We start from the raw sequence: 17,861 nt of genomic DNA on the forward strand, positions 1-17,861 counted from the left end.
TCTTTCCCGTGCTCAGCCCGCGGTTCACGTGACTTCTTCGCGGGAGAAAGGAAAATTCAAAATGGCTGCGAAAGGTGTCGACGCGTATTACAAGAAAAGACAGTGTGGCGTCTTTGTTCTTTAATTAACTCAGTACAGATGGCTTTAGATCGTATTGTAGCTCTTGTGGATATGGACTGCTTTTATGTTCAAGTTGAGCAAAGGCGGAATCCAGAATTACGAGGCAAACCGTGTGCTGTGGTTCAATACAAAACTTGGAAAGGTGGAGGGTAAGTGGAGATCTGTTCGAATGTTTTGATCAAACATTCTTTTTGATCAAAGATTCTTTTTGTACTTTAGTGATATTGAATAGCGAACTGTCTGTACACGTGACGCTTATTTTAAATACAATCTTGGTTTTTAAAATTAACAAAAATTTTTTAAGGGGGTTGGTAATTTTTTAAAATTTTTAATTTTAAAAATGATCTAATGTAACCAGAGATACTGCAGAATATTCTGCAAATTTATGATTTCTCTGAGAAGCCACTTGTGTTGCATACGCAGTCCCCGATAAAATCTGATAAAATAGAGACCGTTTTCCTACGGGATGGAGGTATTGGTTAAGTGTGTTGAGATATAACTTCTTGGACAGTTTGGCTACACGACTTCTAACTACAGCTACATGACTATGCAGTCAGATATAATAAATTCTACCTAACTATGAAATGTTACCAGGGCTCGAAAATTTTTCTGAAGTCTTCCTAGCCGTGGGCTAGCTGGTATTGTTACTTTACTAGCCCAGAGCTTGAGTGTTCTAGCCCAGTACACATTTGTTATGTGAACCAGTCTTATGTATCAGTCAAATCGAAGGTTCAACATTCTCCCCCCGGGCAACCCCCCGGGCATTTGAATTTTTAGAAAATTTGCGTTCAAATTCCCGCCTCCCTGGGCCAAAAAGCCGTTCAAATGCCCCACCACAAGCCCGTTTTCAGTGATCAAATGTCCCACCCCCGGGAAAAATTAATAGTTAAACAGACGACTGTTTTATCTGTGTAGCTTCTTATGATCGTAAAATCCTGTCTGCACACTGGCTCTAATAAATAGACCACACATTTTTTCCTCTGTTCTATAGTTAATACATAGAAGATAACCAATACATAGAAGATAATCGATCTCTGTCATGATTATAAACCCACGTGCATTTACTGGGACACGTATAACCAGAAATCAAGTCTGCGTTCAAATTCCCCACCCCCTATGTGGTCGGATCAAATTCCCCACCCCCGGGAAGACTTTGATTATCAAATTCCCTTCCCCCGGGAAGGAAAAGGCGTCAAATGCCCGGGGTATGCCCGGGGGGGGGGGGGGGATGTTGAACCTTCGATTTGACTGATACATTATGCTTAAGTACTCTTCAACAGATCAACGCGAAAATTTGATGTACCACTAAACAAAGGGCTGGATTTGTCCGCGAAAGATGGATACTTGCTACAAATTTGCAAAACATTACACCTTTTTCCTCGTCATACAACACCCACGGCAAATTTTGTTTTCCACTGTGGAAGAAACAAACGTTTTCGCTGCGTATCATACTTCTTGTTTTCATAAGAAACATCCCTACTAAATATTTTAATGCAGATCTTGCCAGTCAATTCAACAACTTGGCTTTTAAGTGGCTTGCTAGCCCACTGGGCTAGCAAAGTACTTTATTCACTAGCCAAACGAAAATTTTCGCTAGCCCAGGCAGTCGGGCTAGCGGATTTTTCGAGCCCTGGTTACTGTTTCGTTCTAACGAGAAATTATAATTAATGCGTGACGTTTTAATACATGATGACGTCACAATGCCTTACGAAATTGAATAATAAGATCATTGAAGAAAAACTACCTAGTCGCAGACTTTGAGACACCAATGGGTACGTAAATATTGTTCTGTATTTAGGTATACTGAACCCTAGCATTTGTTAACCATAAATTCTGACCTGTTAACAGATTTCGAATTTACTTTCCTATGAATGAGATGATTAAATAAAGAGTGAGTAATTTGGAACCTTGGCGATTGATGCGACTAGCGAAACATTCGAAATCCAAATACAATGGCAGAAGACGCCCTGAAAGTACGTAGAAGTGCGAAGACCAGATTTACGAGAAAAAAGAACGATTTCTTCCAAGCAATAGCTGAACATAAAGACACTGAGATTCTGAGAACAAAATTCAAAGAGCTTACTGAAGCGTGGTCCATAGTGGAAGGTAAGCATGACATTTATTTAATGTACCTTTCCGAGGAGGAGATTGCGACAAGTGAAAAATGGATCAAAGAACTACAAGACAAATACAATAGAGCATCGGCGGTATATACGAAGTATGAAAATGAAATAAAATTGACTGAACAGAAGGAAAAGGAAGAATTGAACCGCCAGCATATGATTAAACTTCGGGAAGAAGAATTTCAAAGGATAGTTCAACAGACCATCGTAAAGAAGAAATCCACGGAAGCAATCTTTGAAGCGCTTATCGAACATGTTGAAAATGTGATTGAAACAAGAGCTGATAACGAAAACGCAAGAATGGCTTTGCGCAAAACTGAGAGGGATATAGAGCTCGCGCTAGCAGATTGCAAGTGCGCGCACGACAAAATGCTTGAGATTCTAAATGAAGCTTCCGCAGAAAATGAAATCGAATGGATTCGAACAATCCAAACACGTTACAACGAGACAATTGAAAAAATACAAACTTTCACCACCATGACAGAAATCAAAAACAACGCCAGACAAAATTGTGCACTTCGCATGGAGAAAGTTAAAATGCCATCCTTTGATGGGACGATCAGAGAGTATCCTCAATTTAAACAGGATTTTCAAAAGCAAGTGATGCCAACATTGGATAAAGACAGCGCGTGCTACATTTTACGTTCCTGCTTAGGAAAGGAACCAACGGATGCGATCAAAGGCGTAGAGGATGATATCCAGGAGATGTGGAAACGACTAGACGAGAAATACGGAGACCCCGCTAAAGTAGCTGACGCCATTATTAATACAATTCAAAGTGTAAGACCCGTCAAAGAAGGCGAGAACAAGAGATTCCTGGAATTTGTTGACATAGTAGAGAATGGACATAAAGACCTGAAGAGACTTGGACTAGAAAGAGAAATTACGACAACTAGTTCAGTGAGCATAATTAAAAGAAAACTGCCTGCCGAGATAAAAAAGGAATGGGCCAAACTGGTCAGCGCAGATAACAGTACAGTGGATAAAACCAACAAGTTTCCAAGTCTGCTAAACTTTCTTCTAAGCCAAAAAAGAGCGATAGAGTATGAAACCGCAGAACTACGATTTACCCGCGATCCGGCAATTAAAGGCTCGGCACACTATACGGGGACAAATAAAGATGCAAATGAAGCCAGTGGATACACTAGACCACAGTACAGCAAGTGTCTATTCCATAAAGAGGCAGATCACTGGACAAACGAATGCAAACTATATTTATCAAAACCAACCGAAGAGAGAATGAAAATGCTAAAAGAAAAGGGAGCTTGTTGGTCATGTTTAAGAAGAGGACACAGGGTTATGGAGTGTTGGAAGAAGAGACCATGCGGTGTGAGAGATTGTACCAGATGGCACCATAAGACACTTCACCAAGAAGAAAAACGACCGGAAGACGCCTCCGGATCAGCGAGCTTATGCAATAACTCGATAGATTCTTGTCTTCTACAGTTGCAGAAAATTCCTACGAAGCGCGATTGGGCCAACGTCCTTTGGGACAGCGGAGCATCACTCTGTTTCATTACGAATAGCAAGGCAAAGGCTGAACGTTTAAAAGGGACAAAAGTAGAACTAACAGTGATTAAAGTAGGCGGCGACAACGAAAAGATTTCATCTAACAGATACACGCTTTCGCTTATTGACAAAAGAGGGCAAGAAGTTCAATTTGAAGTATACGGCATTGATAAAATCACTTCTGAAATACAGAGCGTGAACATAGATGGAGTAATTAAATTATTTAAGAATATACCAAGAGAAGACATATTACGACCATCAGGAACAGTCGACGTATTAATCGGTTACGAGTATGCCGCGTACCACCCACAGAATGAACAAAGTTCAGGACATCTCCTCTTGCTAAAAAATCGATTCGGGAGATGCATAGGCGGGACACACCCTTCAATCAAAGAGACGACTACGAGCCATAATCTTGGCCACGCAAGAATCAATACCATGATCGCCAAAGTTGAGGACTTCTACAAGATAGAGAACCTTGGAATAGAATGTACGCCCCGGTGCGGAGGATGCAAGTGTGGAAAATGCTCGTTAGGAAGCAAAAACTTCACAATAAAGGAAGAGAAGGAACTGAAACTGATCGAAACCAAGCTGGAATACAACAGAGATGAAAAAACATGGATTACAGAGTATCCATGGATCAAAGACCCATCAGAACTACCTAATAACAAGAAAGCCGCTATGGGGATGCTAATATCTACAGAAAAAAGACTTGCGAAAAATGCGAAACACGCTGAGGTCTATCAGAAACAGATAGAAGATATGATCGAGTGAGAAGTCGCACGAAAGCTCTCTCAAACAGAACTGGAAAGGTTTTGAAACCAGACTCTAAGTCAACTCCGGTGAGAATCGTATTCAATAGCAGCGCACGCTATATGGGTCACACTTTAAACGACTACTGGGCGAAAGGACCACATCTGCTTAATGATCTTCTGGGAATACTGATAAGATTCAGAGAAAATAGAATAGCATTGATCGGCGATATAAAGAAAATGTATCATACAGTGAAGACGAAAACGATAGAGCAGCATACACATCGTTTTTTGTGGAGAGACATGAACCTTGAAACACAGCCAGACACATACGTGATACAGAGGGTGTCGTTTGGTGACAAGCCTTCAGGCGCGATCGCCACAGTAGCATTGCGAAAGACAGCTGAAATGGGACAAGACAAATATCCCAAAGCTGCACAAGTGATCAAGGAAAATACATACATGGACGATATAATAGAGAGCGTATCTGATAAAGAAAAAGCAAAGAAACTTGCGAAAGATAAAGAAAATTTACTTGAGGAAGGAAATTTCAAAGTAAAAGAATGGATTTTCACCAATGATGGCACAGACCAAACTAAAACTTTGACTTTACCCAATGACGCATCGACACCAATAGAAAAGGTTCTTGGAGTCGTTTGGAATCCAATGCAGGATGAATTTGAGTATAAAGTTCAATTAAAAATTGCTGCTAAGAAAAACAAGAAAACCCATGTGCAGTCTGATACAGAGGAACAAAAGTGTTTAAATGATACAAATACAACAAAGAGAATGATTTTGTCACAAGTGAACAGTATTTACGATCCACTTGGGTTGGCGGGACCATTTACGGTCAGAGCAAAGATCTTAATGAGACAACTTTGGGGAATTGAAGAGAAGCTACACTGGGATGACCCAATCCCGGACAAATACAAACGAGACTGGATACAATTCTGCCAAGACCTACTAGAGATGAATAACGTCAAATTCAAAAGATGTTTAAAACCAAAAAATGCAACAGGTGAACCGATATTAATAATTTTCAGTGACGGTTCCAGTAACGCCTACGGCGCATGTGCCTATATGAGATGGAAAACAAGCGACGGACAGTTTAAATGCAGGCTCGTACTGTCAAAAAATCGACTAGCACCCATAAAAAGGATGTCAATTGACAGAATTGAACTCTGTGGAGCTGTGCTTAACTCCAGACTGAAAGCATTCCTACAACGACATTGCAGATACAAGTTTATAACGTGCTACCATATCGTGGACTCCCAAATAGTGCATAGCATGATACAAAAGGAATCGTACGGATTTAATACTTTTGCGGCAACACGTGTAGGAGAGATACAACAAAATACAAACCCCAAAGAATGGTTTTGGATGGAAAGCAAATATAACATCGCAGATTGGTTAACTCGTGGCAAGAAACCTACCGAAATAAATTTGGACAGCATCTGGCAAAATGGACCCAGCTTTCTTGAATTACCAGAATCCGAATGGCCAATACACGAAACATTAACCAAGGAGCAACTACCTGAGTTAATTAAAATAGCATCCACTGTAACCAAACATTTTGAAAAAGACGACAAAGACACGTTGGCGTCAAAAATCAACATCGCCAGATACTCAGATTTTGGGAAACTAATAAGAGTGACAGCCAGAATTTTAGCGATGTACCAAAGAAATCCAAAATCATCCTTCAAACACGCAGCAAAGTCACTAACTCCAAGTGATATAGCAAAAGCGGAAAATTTCTGGATTATGGAAGCGCAGAAAAGCATGTATGAAGACATTAAAAAAGGAAAATACAAACGCCTGTGCCCCAGAAAGAATACAGACGGAATATTCGTGGTTGGAGGACGGGGAGAAAGGTGGATTGAGATGAGTCACAACAAAAATGAAGTTAAACTTCTTCCTTATGATCATCGATTTTCACATCTATATGCTGAACATATCCATAGAAGAGGGCATCTCGGCGTTCTCTCTACAGCCAGTAAAATACGCGCGAGGTTCTGGATTGTCAAGCTACTGAAGATGATAAAGTCCATTAGATACAACTGCGTGATATGCAAGAAACTAGACAAAAAAGTGAGTGAACAAATTATGGGAAAATTACCAGTGGAAAGATTAAAGCCGTCTCCCGCCTGGACTTGTACCGCTATTGATCTATTTGGACCATTCAAAATTCGTGACAAAGTGAAGAAAAGAACGACTGGGAAAACGTATGGGGTGATATTTAACTGCTTAGGCACCCGTGCAGTACACGTGGATTTAGCCTCAGATTATAGCACTGAAAAATTCCTCATGGTTCTGAGAAGATTTGCATCTATTCGAGGGTATCCTTCAAAATTATATTCCGACAACGGGCCTCAACTAGTTGCGGCAAATGAAGAACTGAAAAATATAGTAAAAGGTTGGAATCAAGAAGAGCTAAAAGAATTTGGTGTGATGGAAGGATTCAAGTGGGATTTTGCACCAGCTGATGCACCGTGGCAAAATGGAGTGTCAGAAGCATTAGTGAAATCGGTGAAGCGAGCGATAACAGCAGCTATAAGTGATCATGTCATGACATTCTCAGAACTCCAAACCGTTTGCTTCGAGGTAGCAAACCTTCTAAATGAAAGACCGATCGGAAGGCACCCTACGTCACCGAATGATGGAACTTATCTCTGCCCCAATGACTTGCTACTAGGCAGAGCAACATCACGAATACCAAGCGGACCCTTTAGAGAGACGTCCAATCCTCGTCAGCGGTTTGAATTCGTCCAGAATGTTGTGAACTACTTCTGGAAGAAATGGACAAGGGATTACTTCCCAAGCTTACTAATACAGCCAAAATGGCACACCGCTCAACGCAATCTTAGGGAAGGTGACGTAGTGCTCATCCAAGATGCTAACCAAATCAGAGGACAATGGAAACTTGGTGTCGTCAACAAAACATTCCCTGGGGAAGATGGAAGAGTAAGGAGAGTACAAGTACAGTACAAAAATCCCAAACCGGGGGAAGCCGTCAACGAGTATCACGGAAGAGGCTTTGTTACCGTTGAACGAGCAGTGAATAAGTTGGTTGTTCTTATACCGAAGGAGGAAACTTAAAAAAAAAAAAAATGATTGAACAAATCCTTAAGATGAATTCAGTGTATTTTGACTTTTGACTTTACTAATAATTTTTCCGTGCCCGGGGGAGTGTTTCGTTCTAACGAGAAATTATAATTAATGCGTGACGTTTTAATACATGATGACGTCACAATGCCTTACGAAATTGAATAATAAGATCATTGAAGAAAAACTACCTAGTCGCAGACTTTGAGACACCAATGGGTACGTAAATATTGTTCTGTATTTAGGTATACTGAACCCTAGCATTTGTTAACCATAAATTCTGACCTGTTAACAGATTTCGAATTTACTTTCCTATGAATGAGATGATTAAATAAAGAGTGAGTAATTTGGAACCTTGGCGATTGATGCGACTAGCGAAACAGTTACGCTCAGCAATAACTGGATGTAATTATAAACATGAATAGATACATGTATGTGATGTTTGTACATACGGTACCTGTATACATGGTTTGTGTTTCTCGTAGTCACTTACCGTATTTATTCGATTAAGCGCCCAACTTCGAATAAGCGCCCACCTCGAATAAGCGCCCACCCTGTAGGTAGGAAAAGTTAATAAGCGCCCAGCCTCGAATAAGCGCCCACCCCCACCCCCCTAAAATGAGGGCACAAGAGGAATTTTGATTATTGTTGAAGTTGAGATTAAAATTGACTAAGTACTACTAAGAGACTATCCCGAAGACCGAGTTTTTTTAGTTTTCAGTACTGAAACTTTCAATGAAAATTTAAAACTCAGCTTTCGTACACCTTCACGTTTAGTTATTATACATTGTTTTCTTGCAAAATAAACGTACTACTTGCTAAAAATGGCGAAAATTTAATAAGCGCCCAGCCTCGAATAAGGGCCCACCTCGAATAAGCACCCACCCTCAAGGTCCAAAAATTTAATAAGCGCCCAGGGCGCTTAATCGAATAAATACAGTAATTTCATTGGCTAATAGGGGGTATAAAGATTGCATTAAAATGACAATTTAAATGTAAATGTAAAATGCGCTGATGATAGAAAATTGTTCTATCATTTTCTATCATCGGCGCATTTTACATTTACATTTAAATTGTCATTTTAATGCACCAACTATATGCGCTACACAGTCACACAAAATTTCAGTTTGGAGATTTCTAGTTTAATATGGTATAAAGATTGGTTGGAGAAATCAGGAATTGAAGAAATGGGGGTTAAAATTGTAGGGTTTGACAGATGAAAGGTACATGTAAACCATTTGATTTCTGGTTTATGAGTTATCAGGAGGGACAAGAAATTCGAAATTTATGGTTCAATAAATTAAGATTCCACTGTGCACAATAGACTTCTGAAAAGAAGGTCCCCTCCGCAATACAGCCCCCGTCTTCCCATCAGAGTGTCCATTGTATGTCTGATACAATAGTGGAAAAGCTTTCTGATCAATATTATAATAATAATCCCAAATATAAATAACATGGGCCTAGCTCTGAAATTTTTAATAATTTCTCTGGATTACATGAGCCATATGAATTAGACTGTTCAGAGATTTAAAGATTGTTTGATGTAAATCACAAAGCTATTTCAGTGAAGTATTCGTATGTACCAGTGTTCCTATTTCAGATACAAAATCTCTTCTAAATATAAACACAGTAATCAAGCAAATTTTCTTGAAAATACTGGATAAGCTCCCTCCGCCCTCCCCAAAGAAAAATGTAATAATAAAAAGTGAAAGTTAATTAGCCTGTCACTTGTCTCTGGCGGAGCCGTCAAATACGTCTGCGTTCGCAGGCTACAAGCAAGTAGGCCAACAAGCTTTCTGAATAAAAATAAGCTGGAAAAATTTTCCTTTATGTATGGAACCCTTAAGGGAATCGCATCAGCCCTGAAAGAAAAGTAGAAGTGGGTTTCCTGCTTATAGTTTGTTTCATTGTCAGGATTATAGCTGTAAGTTATGAGGCCCGCGACTTTGGTGTGACCAGAAATATGCGTGGAGATGAGGCCAAGGAAAAGTGTCCAGAGATAAATTTGGTGCGAGTCCCAGAGGCACGTGGGAAGGCCAACTTGACTCTTTATCGTGAGGCAGGGGCAGAAGTGATTGCCGTGCTGTCTCGATTCTGTGATAGTTGTGAGAGGGCAAGTGTCGATGAAGCTTATCTTGATTTGACGGAAAATGTGAAAATGTAAGTACATCGTATTTATGACTAATCAGCTAATTGTTAGGATAGAGGAGGGGGGGTCTGCTTAATATACATGTAAAGCCTGGTTTACCTGCAATAGCATTGTTTCTGATGGTCTCAGAAGTTCCCAACTTTTGGGTAGAAGTGTCACCAAGTATTGGCGGTGATAAAGAAGAGGAAATGTACAACAAAGTCTGTTTGGAGACTTGATCCAAGCACAGAGGTTTGTCTATCGAGCTAAGCATCTCATGGATGGCTGACCACGCTATCACTGATGTTTTTCGGGATTAATCACTGATGACAGCACTGTAATAACAAGATGTCCCTGTTTTAAGGAAGTGTCCATTTAAAAGCAGGGTGCCAGTGGTACAAATATAAAAGATTGTACAAAATCCTTAAGTTAAGAATGACAGGGGTGAAGTCATGTTGCAGAATGAAAGTCATACTGGTACATGTATCATTCAGTCACCAATAACATGACACTCAACATATTCAGTGAGTTTTATTTCTGGTTAACAGAAGAATGAGCACAATGGACTTAGATGAAATTGCCGAGAAGTCTGCGGCATCAACATTCCTTGAGGGTTTCATGATTGGTGATGGTGACAAGAAACATGTTGATGCAACTGCTTGGAGGGCTTCTCTGGAAGATGACGAGAACATTAAAAGGCTCGCAGTGGGTGCGATTATTGTGTCAGAAATGAGAGAAGCTGTGCTAAGGGAGACGCAGTTTACCTGCTCGGCTGGAATTGCTCATAACAAAGTGAGAATTTGATCAAATTATTCCCACCCCCTGACAATCAACTTCATGCCCTTTAACCAAAAGGCCTCTTTTACAAGTACTGTTAGTAATGATTATATTTAATGCCCTCCTTCGGTCCATAAAGTGTCCCTATTTTAATAAGCACTCCCATTTACTAGTTAGTTCTCTTTAGTAAGGGAGGCACGGTGGCCTAATGGTTAGTGCCCTGGACACCTGATGGAGCAGTTTGGGATTGAGCCCTGGCTGGCATCATTGTGTTGTGTTCTTGGGTAAGACACTTTACTTTCATAGTGCCTCTCTCCACCCAGATGAAAAAATGAGTTCCAGCGAATTTAATGCTACATGTAGGGGGTAGCCCTGTGATAGAAGTTACATGTAGCATCCCATCCTGGGGGGAGTAGAAATACTCCTAGTTGCTTCATGCTACTGATGTTTATATATAAAAAAGAAATAAGCGCCCCGTACCTAATAAGCTCCCTTTCTCCAATAAGTGCCTTCTCTTGAGCTCCGAAAATAAAATATTAAGCACACTGGGCTCTAAATCAAATAACTATGTAGTGTATATGATAATAATTCTTGACACATTTTTTCACCTCTTCTCTCATGATCAGATGCTGGCCAAGTTGGGCGGTGGACGTCATAAGCCAAACAAACAGTCTCTGCTGCCCCAGTTTGCAGTGCCAGAATTATTTGAGACTGTACGCATTCAAAAAGTGTAAGTTACTGAAAATTGTAACAAATGTATGTAATCAAACTAATAGAAAAAAAAACATAAAAATATTGAAAGCAATCGTTAATCAGCAGGTCCTATCTGAGCATTTACTGGACAGTTTATGTGTCGTGGGGAGGCACTGTGGAGTGCACTGGACTTTGGATTGAGTGGCCTGGGTTCAAGTCCTGGCCTGGGTCATTGTGTTTTGTTTTTTGGGCAAAATACTTCACCCTCACACTACCTCTTTTCCACCCAGGTGTACAAATGGGTACCAGCAAATAATTCTGCGGGTAACCCTGTGACTGGCAATTCAACGGAAAGGGGCAGGGGATACTCCTAGTTGTTTCAATTGCTATCATATGGAAACTGGATGTACACAGCCCTGATGGGCTATTTGGCATGATTGTCAACTTTTCCTACACTGTACCGTGACCTTACCATGTGTGCATCATACACAGACTGTTATTGGAAAATTGCACTGGAACAGGTTCCTTTTCTCAGGATGTCGAAAACAAACTAAACTGTTGTCCTCCTGATGCCCTCCTGCAGTTAGTAGTAAAAACTTTGGGAAATGCAGACTGAAATTCTTTCAGTCTAGTTTTCTTTTTACTGTGGCCTGTTATTCACAAGAGTAAAAACGGATATTAACAATGTTTCTATTTTTTTAGCCGTAACATGGGAGGCAAACTTGGTCATGAAGTATGTTCAAACTTAAAAGCAGAGAAGATGAGTGATTTAGCAAAATACTCTATGAGTGAGTTACAGGGCCGATTTGGAGACAAGACTGGGTGAGGCTTTTACATTGTTGTTACAAATGTAGCAATATAGCAAGTGTAAAGTAAAGACAAACAAAGTGAAACAAACAATGGTTTAAACCCAGGAGTATCAGTACATGTAGAGATGTAGGAAAGAGTGCGGGGGGAGGGGGGAGGACCTTTCAAATGGCAGCTGTTGAGCAGTACTTTCTTGTGGTACTGTTTAATATGCTGTACAAGGTGGTTCTAACTTTTTAGTCTGTGTACCATTCAGATGAAAGCTATTGAGCAGTTTTTTCTTGTGGTACTGTTTATTATTCTTTACAAGGTTGTTCTATTTTTAAAGTCTGTGAATGAAACCCAAGTGTGTGACCATTCAAATGAAAGCTATTGAGCAGTATTTTCATGTGGTACTGGTAGTTCTAATTTATAAAACTGTGAATTGTTTGGTTTCCAGGGAGTGGTTGTTCCAGATAAGCCGTGGCGTTGATCACGAACCTGTCAGACCACGTCAGCTGCCAAAATCTACAGGCTGTGGCAAGAACTTCCCTGGTAAAAGCAAGCTTGCAACAGGAGAACAGGTACGATATGTTTATTCTAATGCAGAAGAAGCTATTAATGGGTAAGTTCTTCAATTGCTAAATAAACATTACAAGTCCCTAACGACATCTGGGGGCTTGTATTGCGAGGAAAAATGTATCTTTTTTCAAGAGCTAAATTGAGATATTCTAAATATAAGCCCAAGAGAAAAATTTTCAACGGTGAGAAGGTATTGGAAAGATTTCTGCGTCTGGGATTTGTGGAGCTTATTTTCTGGGGGGAGAAGGGGTGGGGGGGTGGGTTTGAGGGTGGAGAGCTTGTTTTTGGTATGTTACGATAAATGACAAGATTTTTTTTCCTTCGTAGGTTAAATATTGGATAGATCAATTGGCTAGTGAACTTAATGAGCGGCTAACAAGAGAATCTGAATTGGTAATTAAAAATAAACTTTTTTATATAAACAAGCATACTTTGCACCTAATCACTGCTGTTCTGCTCGAATATCATTTAAATAAGGCTTTCTTTCTCATTCCTCCAACAGAATAACCGCGACGCAAAGTTGCTGAATGTTGGCTTCAGAACTGAAAATGACACTTCATTTCTGAAAATAACAAGTCGGTCATGCCACCTTAAAAATTCATCGGCCGAGCAAATCGCCAGAGACGCGTACAATCTGCTGTTACCGTTCAACTCGATCAAGGATAACAAAACGGATACATGGTAAGCAAATCAATCATTTTTCTATTGCATATTAAGTTATTTTGAATTCAAAAAGTCAACAAAGTTAACCAACTCTACTGCGCACGAACATATTCGTTACGAATCACGCGTGAACACGCACTCGTAAACATCACGCCTTGTTTACGCGCAATGAACTACTTTTGACGAAGCGAGAATCTTTATGTCCATGCGTGGCATGGGTCACATACAATCACTCTCCAGCATCGAAGATTTTCTTGATTTTTGCAACTTGAAATGCTCCTACAAATGTTGAAATGATGTTGAAATTATTCGTTTTCTATAACACTTTAACCCGACTTTTTTCTTCTTTATGTCAACTTTTATACGACTTTTGCCTGCCGACGTTTGCACGGCTTTAACCTGCATTTTACATGGTTTCTATTCGCCTTTTACAAGGCATTTACCCGGACTTTTACTTTTGTCCGACTTTTAACGGAAAATACCCATGTTTGCCCCACTTTTACACGATGTTAGCTAGACCCCTCAAACCACTTTTGCTCGACTTTTGCCCGACTTTTACACGACCTTTGCTCGGCTTCTGCACGACATTGCCCGACATTTACCCGAAATTTACACCGGTGTTTTGCACGACTTTCACCCGACCTTTATACAACGTTTTCCCGATGTTCACTCGAATTTTACACGACGTTTGCCCCAATTTTAAACTTCTGTTACCCGACTTTTACATGGTTTTTTCCCGACTTTTGTCCGCCATTACCTGACCTTTGCTCTTGTGGAGCTAAGGGAAAAAACATTTTCCTGTTGTTGATTAAAACTTCTTTAATTCCTCAGGTACCCTGCCATTGTCACTCTGCAAATTTCTGCGAGTAAATTTGAGGAAATAAATGATCATAACAATACGCCATCTATAAGTTCCTTCTTCAACAAGAAAAACAAGACAGAAACGACCACAGTTGCGTTAAACGAACAAGTATCAAAATCGCTAGCAGAAAACGAGAAAAACATAGGTTTTTCTAGCGTGAATTTACCAAATGACAGCACACGAGAACCAAGCCTCGTCCCCGAAGGTCGGGACGAGGAAAATCCCAAGGAACAAGTTCGTAGCATTAAAAATGAAGAAGAAAGCTCAAATAACGGAAAAACTTCGCATACTTCCAAAGTTAAGGACAATGCCCACACGGAAAAGAAAGGGATAGAAGTGTTTTTCTCAGGGAAGAATTCTAATGACAGAAAACTAAAGAACAGCGAGCGATTGTCTCGAAATCCTTACCTCGGATGCGAAATCGATTCTGACGTGTTGGAAAGTTTGCCGGAAGAAATTCGCCGGGAAATTAAACAATCTCTTGTACAAAGCAGTCGTGGTGGTAAAAAGGCAAAGGAAGGGAGTAATTTCTTTGGTCCGTGCGAGTCAACAAGTGGAAAAGAAAGTACTTCACATAACGAAACACCAAGTACTTCCGAGAATGATGGCTTCTCCGATGGCGAAACGCTTGCAGTTGACTGCACTGATTTGCAGAAATGCGAGCAATGTGGACAAAGGTTGCCTGATTGGGAAATGCCGGAACATTTAGATTATCACTTTGCGCTTGAGTTGCAAAAAGTTGAAAGGAACTCAACTGCAGACGCGAAATCCAATGTTTCCATAAACGAACCTCCGAAGAAGAAACAACGGACCACAATTCAGTCGTTTTTCACACCAAAGTAGATTAATTTGTCATAATAGATTTTAACTTGAAGGAAACATTTTTTTTTTCATTTTATCATAATTAACTGTCTTACCGTCGCACAAATAGCGCATTTACCAATAAAACTCCAGTCTGGTTTTACGTTTGATTGCTGGATTGCTTGATAAAAATAATAAGAAGCTTATGGATCAAATTGGAATTTGGAAGTGTTGGTTTTTGTGGTGTATGAAAACCGGAGAACTCGGAGAAAAACCATCAGAGCAAGGACGAGAACCAACAACAAACTCAACCCAAATATGACGCCGGGTCTGGGAATCTCCGCCGTTCTGCCGGAACGGCGGAACGCTCTCACCACTGCGCCATCCCTGCTCCCCTTTGGTTGTTACCTCGCACTTTGTACACCAATCTCTCTCGGAGTCATTTTTCCTTCTCTTGAAAGTGAATTCAAGTATACGTTGGTTGATCATTCCAAAAACACTGAGGAATTTGCAAATTTTGACTTGTATACTTTCTCAGAAACTCAGGGAGGCGCGGTGGCCTAATGCTTTCGTCCAGGTTGGAGCCCTGGCCTGGGTCACTGCGTTGTGTTCTCGGGCAAGACACTTTACTCTCACAGTGCCTCTCTCCGCCCTGGTGTATAAATGGGTACTAGCGAATTTAATGCTGGGGGGTAACCCTGCGGTGGACTAGTATCCCATCCAGAGAAAGGTAGAAATACTCCTAGTCGCTTCATGCTACGGTAACCGAGATAAGCTCCGGCCTGATGGGCCACTAAGTCCGAACGCAGACCACCTCCTCAGAAATCACATGCTCAATTTGCATAATACTAGTCTTCTTTTTAATCTAACTTTAACATTAATAAAAACGACCAGTTTTAACTGAACATAAAATAACTGTTTATTTTTACTTTTTCCTTTACTTTATGTTACTTATTTTAAAGTAATATCACGTACAATGTGTATAAAAGGTCTATATGTCGGAAGAGTTTTTAAGCATCAACACAACCAAATCTGTGAAACTTCTTACATGTTCGAATCATTTGTGAAAAGTCTTTTCAATCTTGCTGTGCAATTTTGGATAATTCGGTGAAAACACTTTCAGCTAAAAGAACATTTATTCTGTCTGCTTAATAATTTGTATTTCACAACTAAGTACGCATGTTATGGGTTTTAATTTTTGTTCTATTTTTTTTTTTATTTTATGGCAAATTTTCGTTCTAAACTAGCTGAGTTTGTAAATCCTCTCTAATTAGAATTTCTAGGTGTGAGTGAAATTGACTGTACTTCTTTTCATACGACAAACCTTGTGGCATTAGTTTTTTCTTTGTTTTCCTCATTGCCTAACCGAAGGTAAATACTTTTACATACGAAAAAATTGCAAGTGAAATTTCTCATCTCTGATTGGTCGAAAAGTTTCGAAAACCAACAAAAGTTTTAAAATGACGTAAATGTAAGTTGCCAATGCAAGAGCTAAAACTTAAGTACTTAACAACCTTTACAACTCTCTATATTGCATAAATAAAGTAATTTACGAAAAAAGCTGTTTAACAAAACTTTTAACGCAACTTGCAATGGGTAAATTTTTTTACGACGCTTAGTTCATTTACTCATAATGTACGAAATATAAAATACCCTGAAATTGCTTTACACCATTATGATGACTACTCTCTAACTTCTACTAACACTCCTATACCGTAAATGATCTAATAAACGCCCACTCTCAAATAAACGCCTCGTATCTAATTAACGCCCCCTCTTAGGTGTTAAGTTTGTATTAGACGCCCCCCTCTTATAAACGCCTCGTGTCTAATCGACGCCCCTTCCAAGAATCGCCTCAAAAACCAAGGCAACGCTCCAAGTCAGAGTAAAATCACACAATTTATTTAGTTTTTTGCTTGAATCGGATATGAAAGAGGCCAACGATGCCAACATGGTTGACCCTGATGTCGATGAAGACATCGATATCAAACTATGAACGGCATCTTTAGGCTTTGCATTAGCGCAGACTAGATTAGTCCCCTACTCACAAACTCTGTTTTCTATCTTATACCGCGAGCAAACTACGCGTCTTATTTGTTTCGTTGACGTTAAAGAAATAAACACCTCTCTCTAATAAACGCCTCATATCTATTTAACGCCCCTCCTAGGACCCCTAAAATTTAATAGACGCCCCGGGCGTTTGTTAGATCATTTACGGTAAGCCACCCTAATGTTTTAGTCACGTGATGTTTTTAAGGTACTGTACAACCTCGAATCGAATGAACTTAGTGGAAACGAGGCTCTTCTATGGACATTTACTGAACTTCATGACGTATAGAACGATTTCCGATGTCACGAGCAAACTTTATGGAACCAGCCATTTTCTTAACACATTCACTGAATTGTATCACGTACATGAACAACCTCGATATAAAGAGGCCAAATTTGACATCCAAGTTAACTTTTAAAAACATACAAAATTTACTTTATCAAGATAAGTTAGGTAGGAAGTGCATTGAAACCAGGTTAAAATAAGTTGTAACATTTACAGAAGATTTTCTGGGTGTAAGTCTGCGATGAAATCATCTGTAAATTTGACGTTAGTAATCATTTTGAAGCGAGTTTCAATTGAGTGTCGAACGAAATGATTTTGATTTACTTGCTATTCTTTGATTGGTTTAATAAACTCGCGCCAATTCCTCAACAAATCAAATACAAAACCAAACCCATCGCAACTTGGCCACCCGCGTTTTCCCTCGCTTTTCGCTGGTCACGTGTAATAGAGGACAATTCTCATTGGTTCGTTGTGTTGTCTGCGTTTCTTGCAATTGGTCATTTTAATTGCTTTGGAAATTGGCTGAACCTCTCAATTTGGCGGTCTATTGAACTTTTACGCTAATCAGTCTATGAAGAAATGGTCTAGCACAGGGACGGCGGAGCTATTTTACAAGTGGGGGGGCTGA

At 39.9% G+C, this 17,861-nt stretch overlaps 1 protein-coding gene across 1 annotated transcript; it reads left to right on the forward strand.

The window, feature by feature from the left end:
- Positions 1–14: 14 nt before the first annotated feature.
- Positions 15–14,949, forward strand: LOC144630342 (DNA polymerase eta-like). The gene is made up of 9 exons (XM_078488699.1): positions 15–269; positions 9,521–9,766; positions 10,283–10,526; positions 11,138–11,241; positions 11,907–12,026; positions 12,451–12,574; positions 12,900–12,965; positions 13,075–13,253; positions 14,067–14,949. The coding sequence occupies exons 1-9, from the start codon at positions 139–141 to the stop codon at positions 14,938–14,940; spliced, it is 2,088 nt and encodes a 695-aa protein (XP_078344825.1). The 5' UTR covers positions 15–138; the 3' UTR covers positions 14,941–14,949.
- The last annotated feature ends 2,912 nt before the right edge of the window (positions 14,950–17,861 follow it).

Source organism: Oculina patagonica, chromosome 11 (assembly GCF_052425735.1).
Source record: "Oculina patagonica isolate OP01 chromosome 11, crgOcupat, whole genome shotgun sequence".
Taxonomy (NCBI): Eukaryota; Metazoa; Cnidaria; class Anthozoa; order Scleractinia; family Oculinidae; genus Oculina; species Oculina patagonica.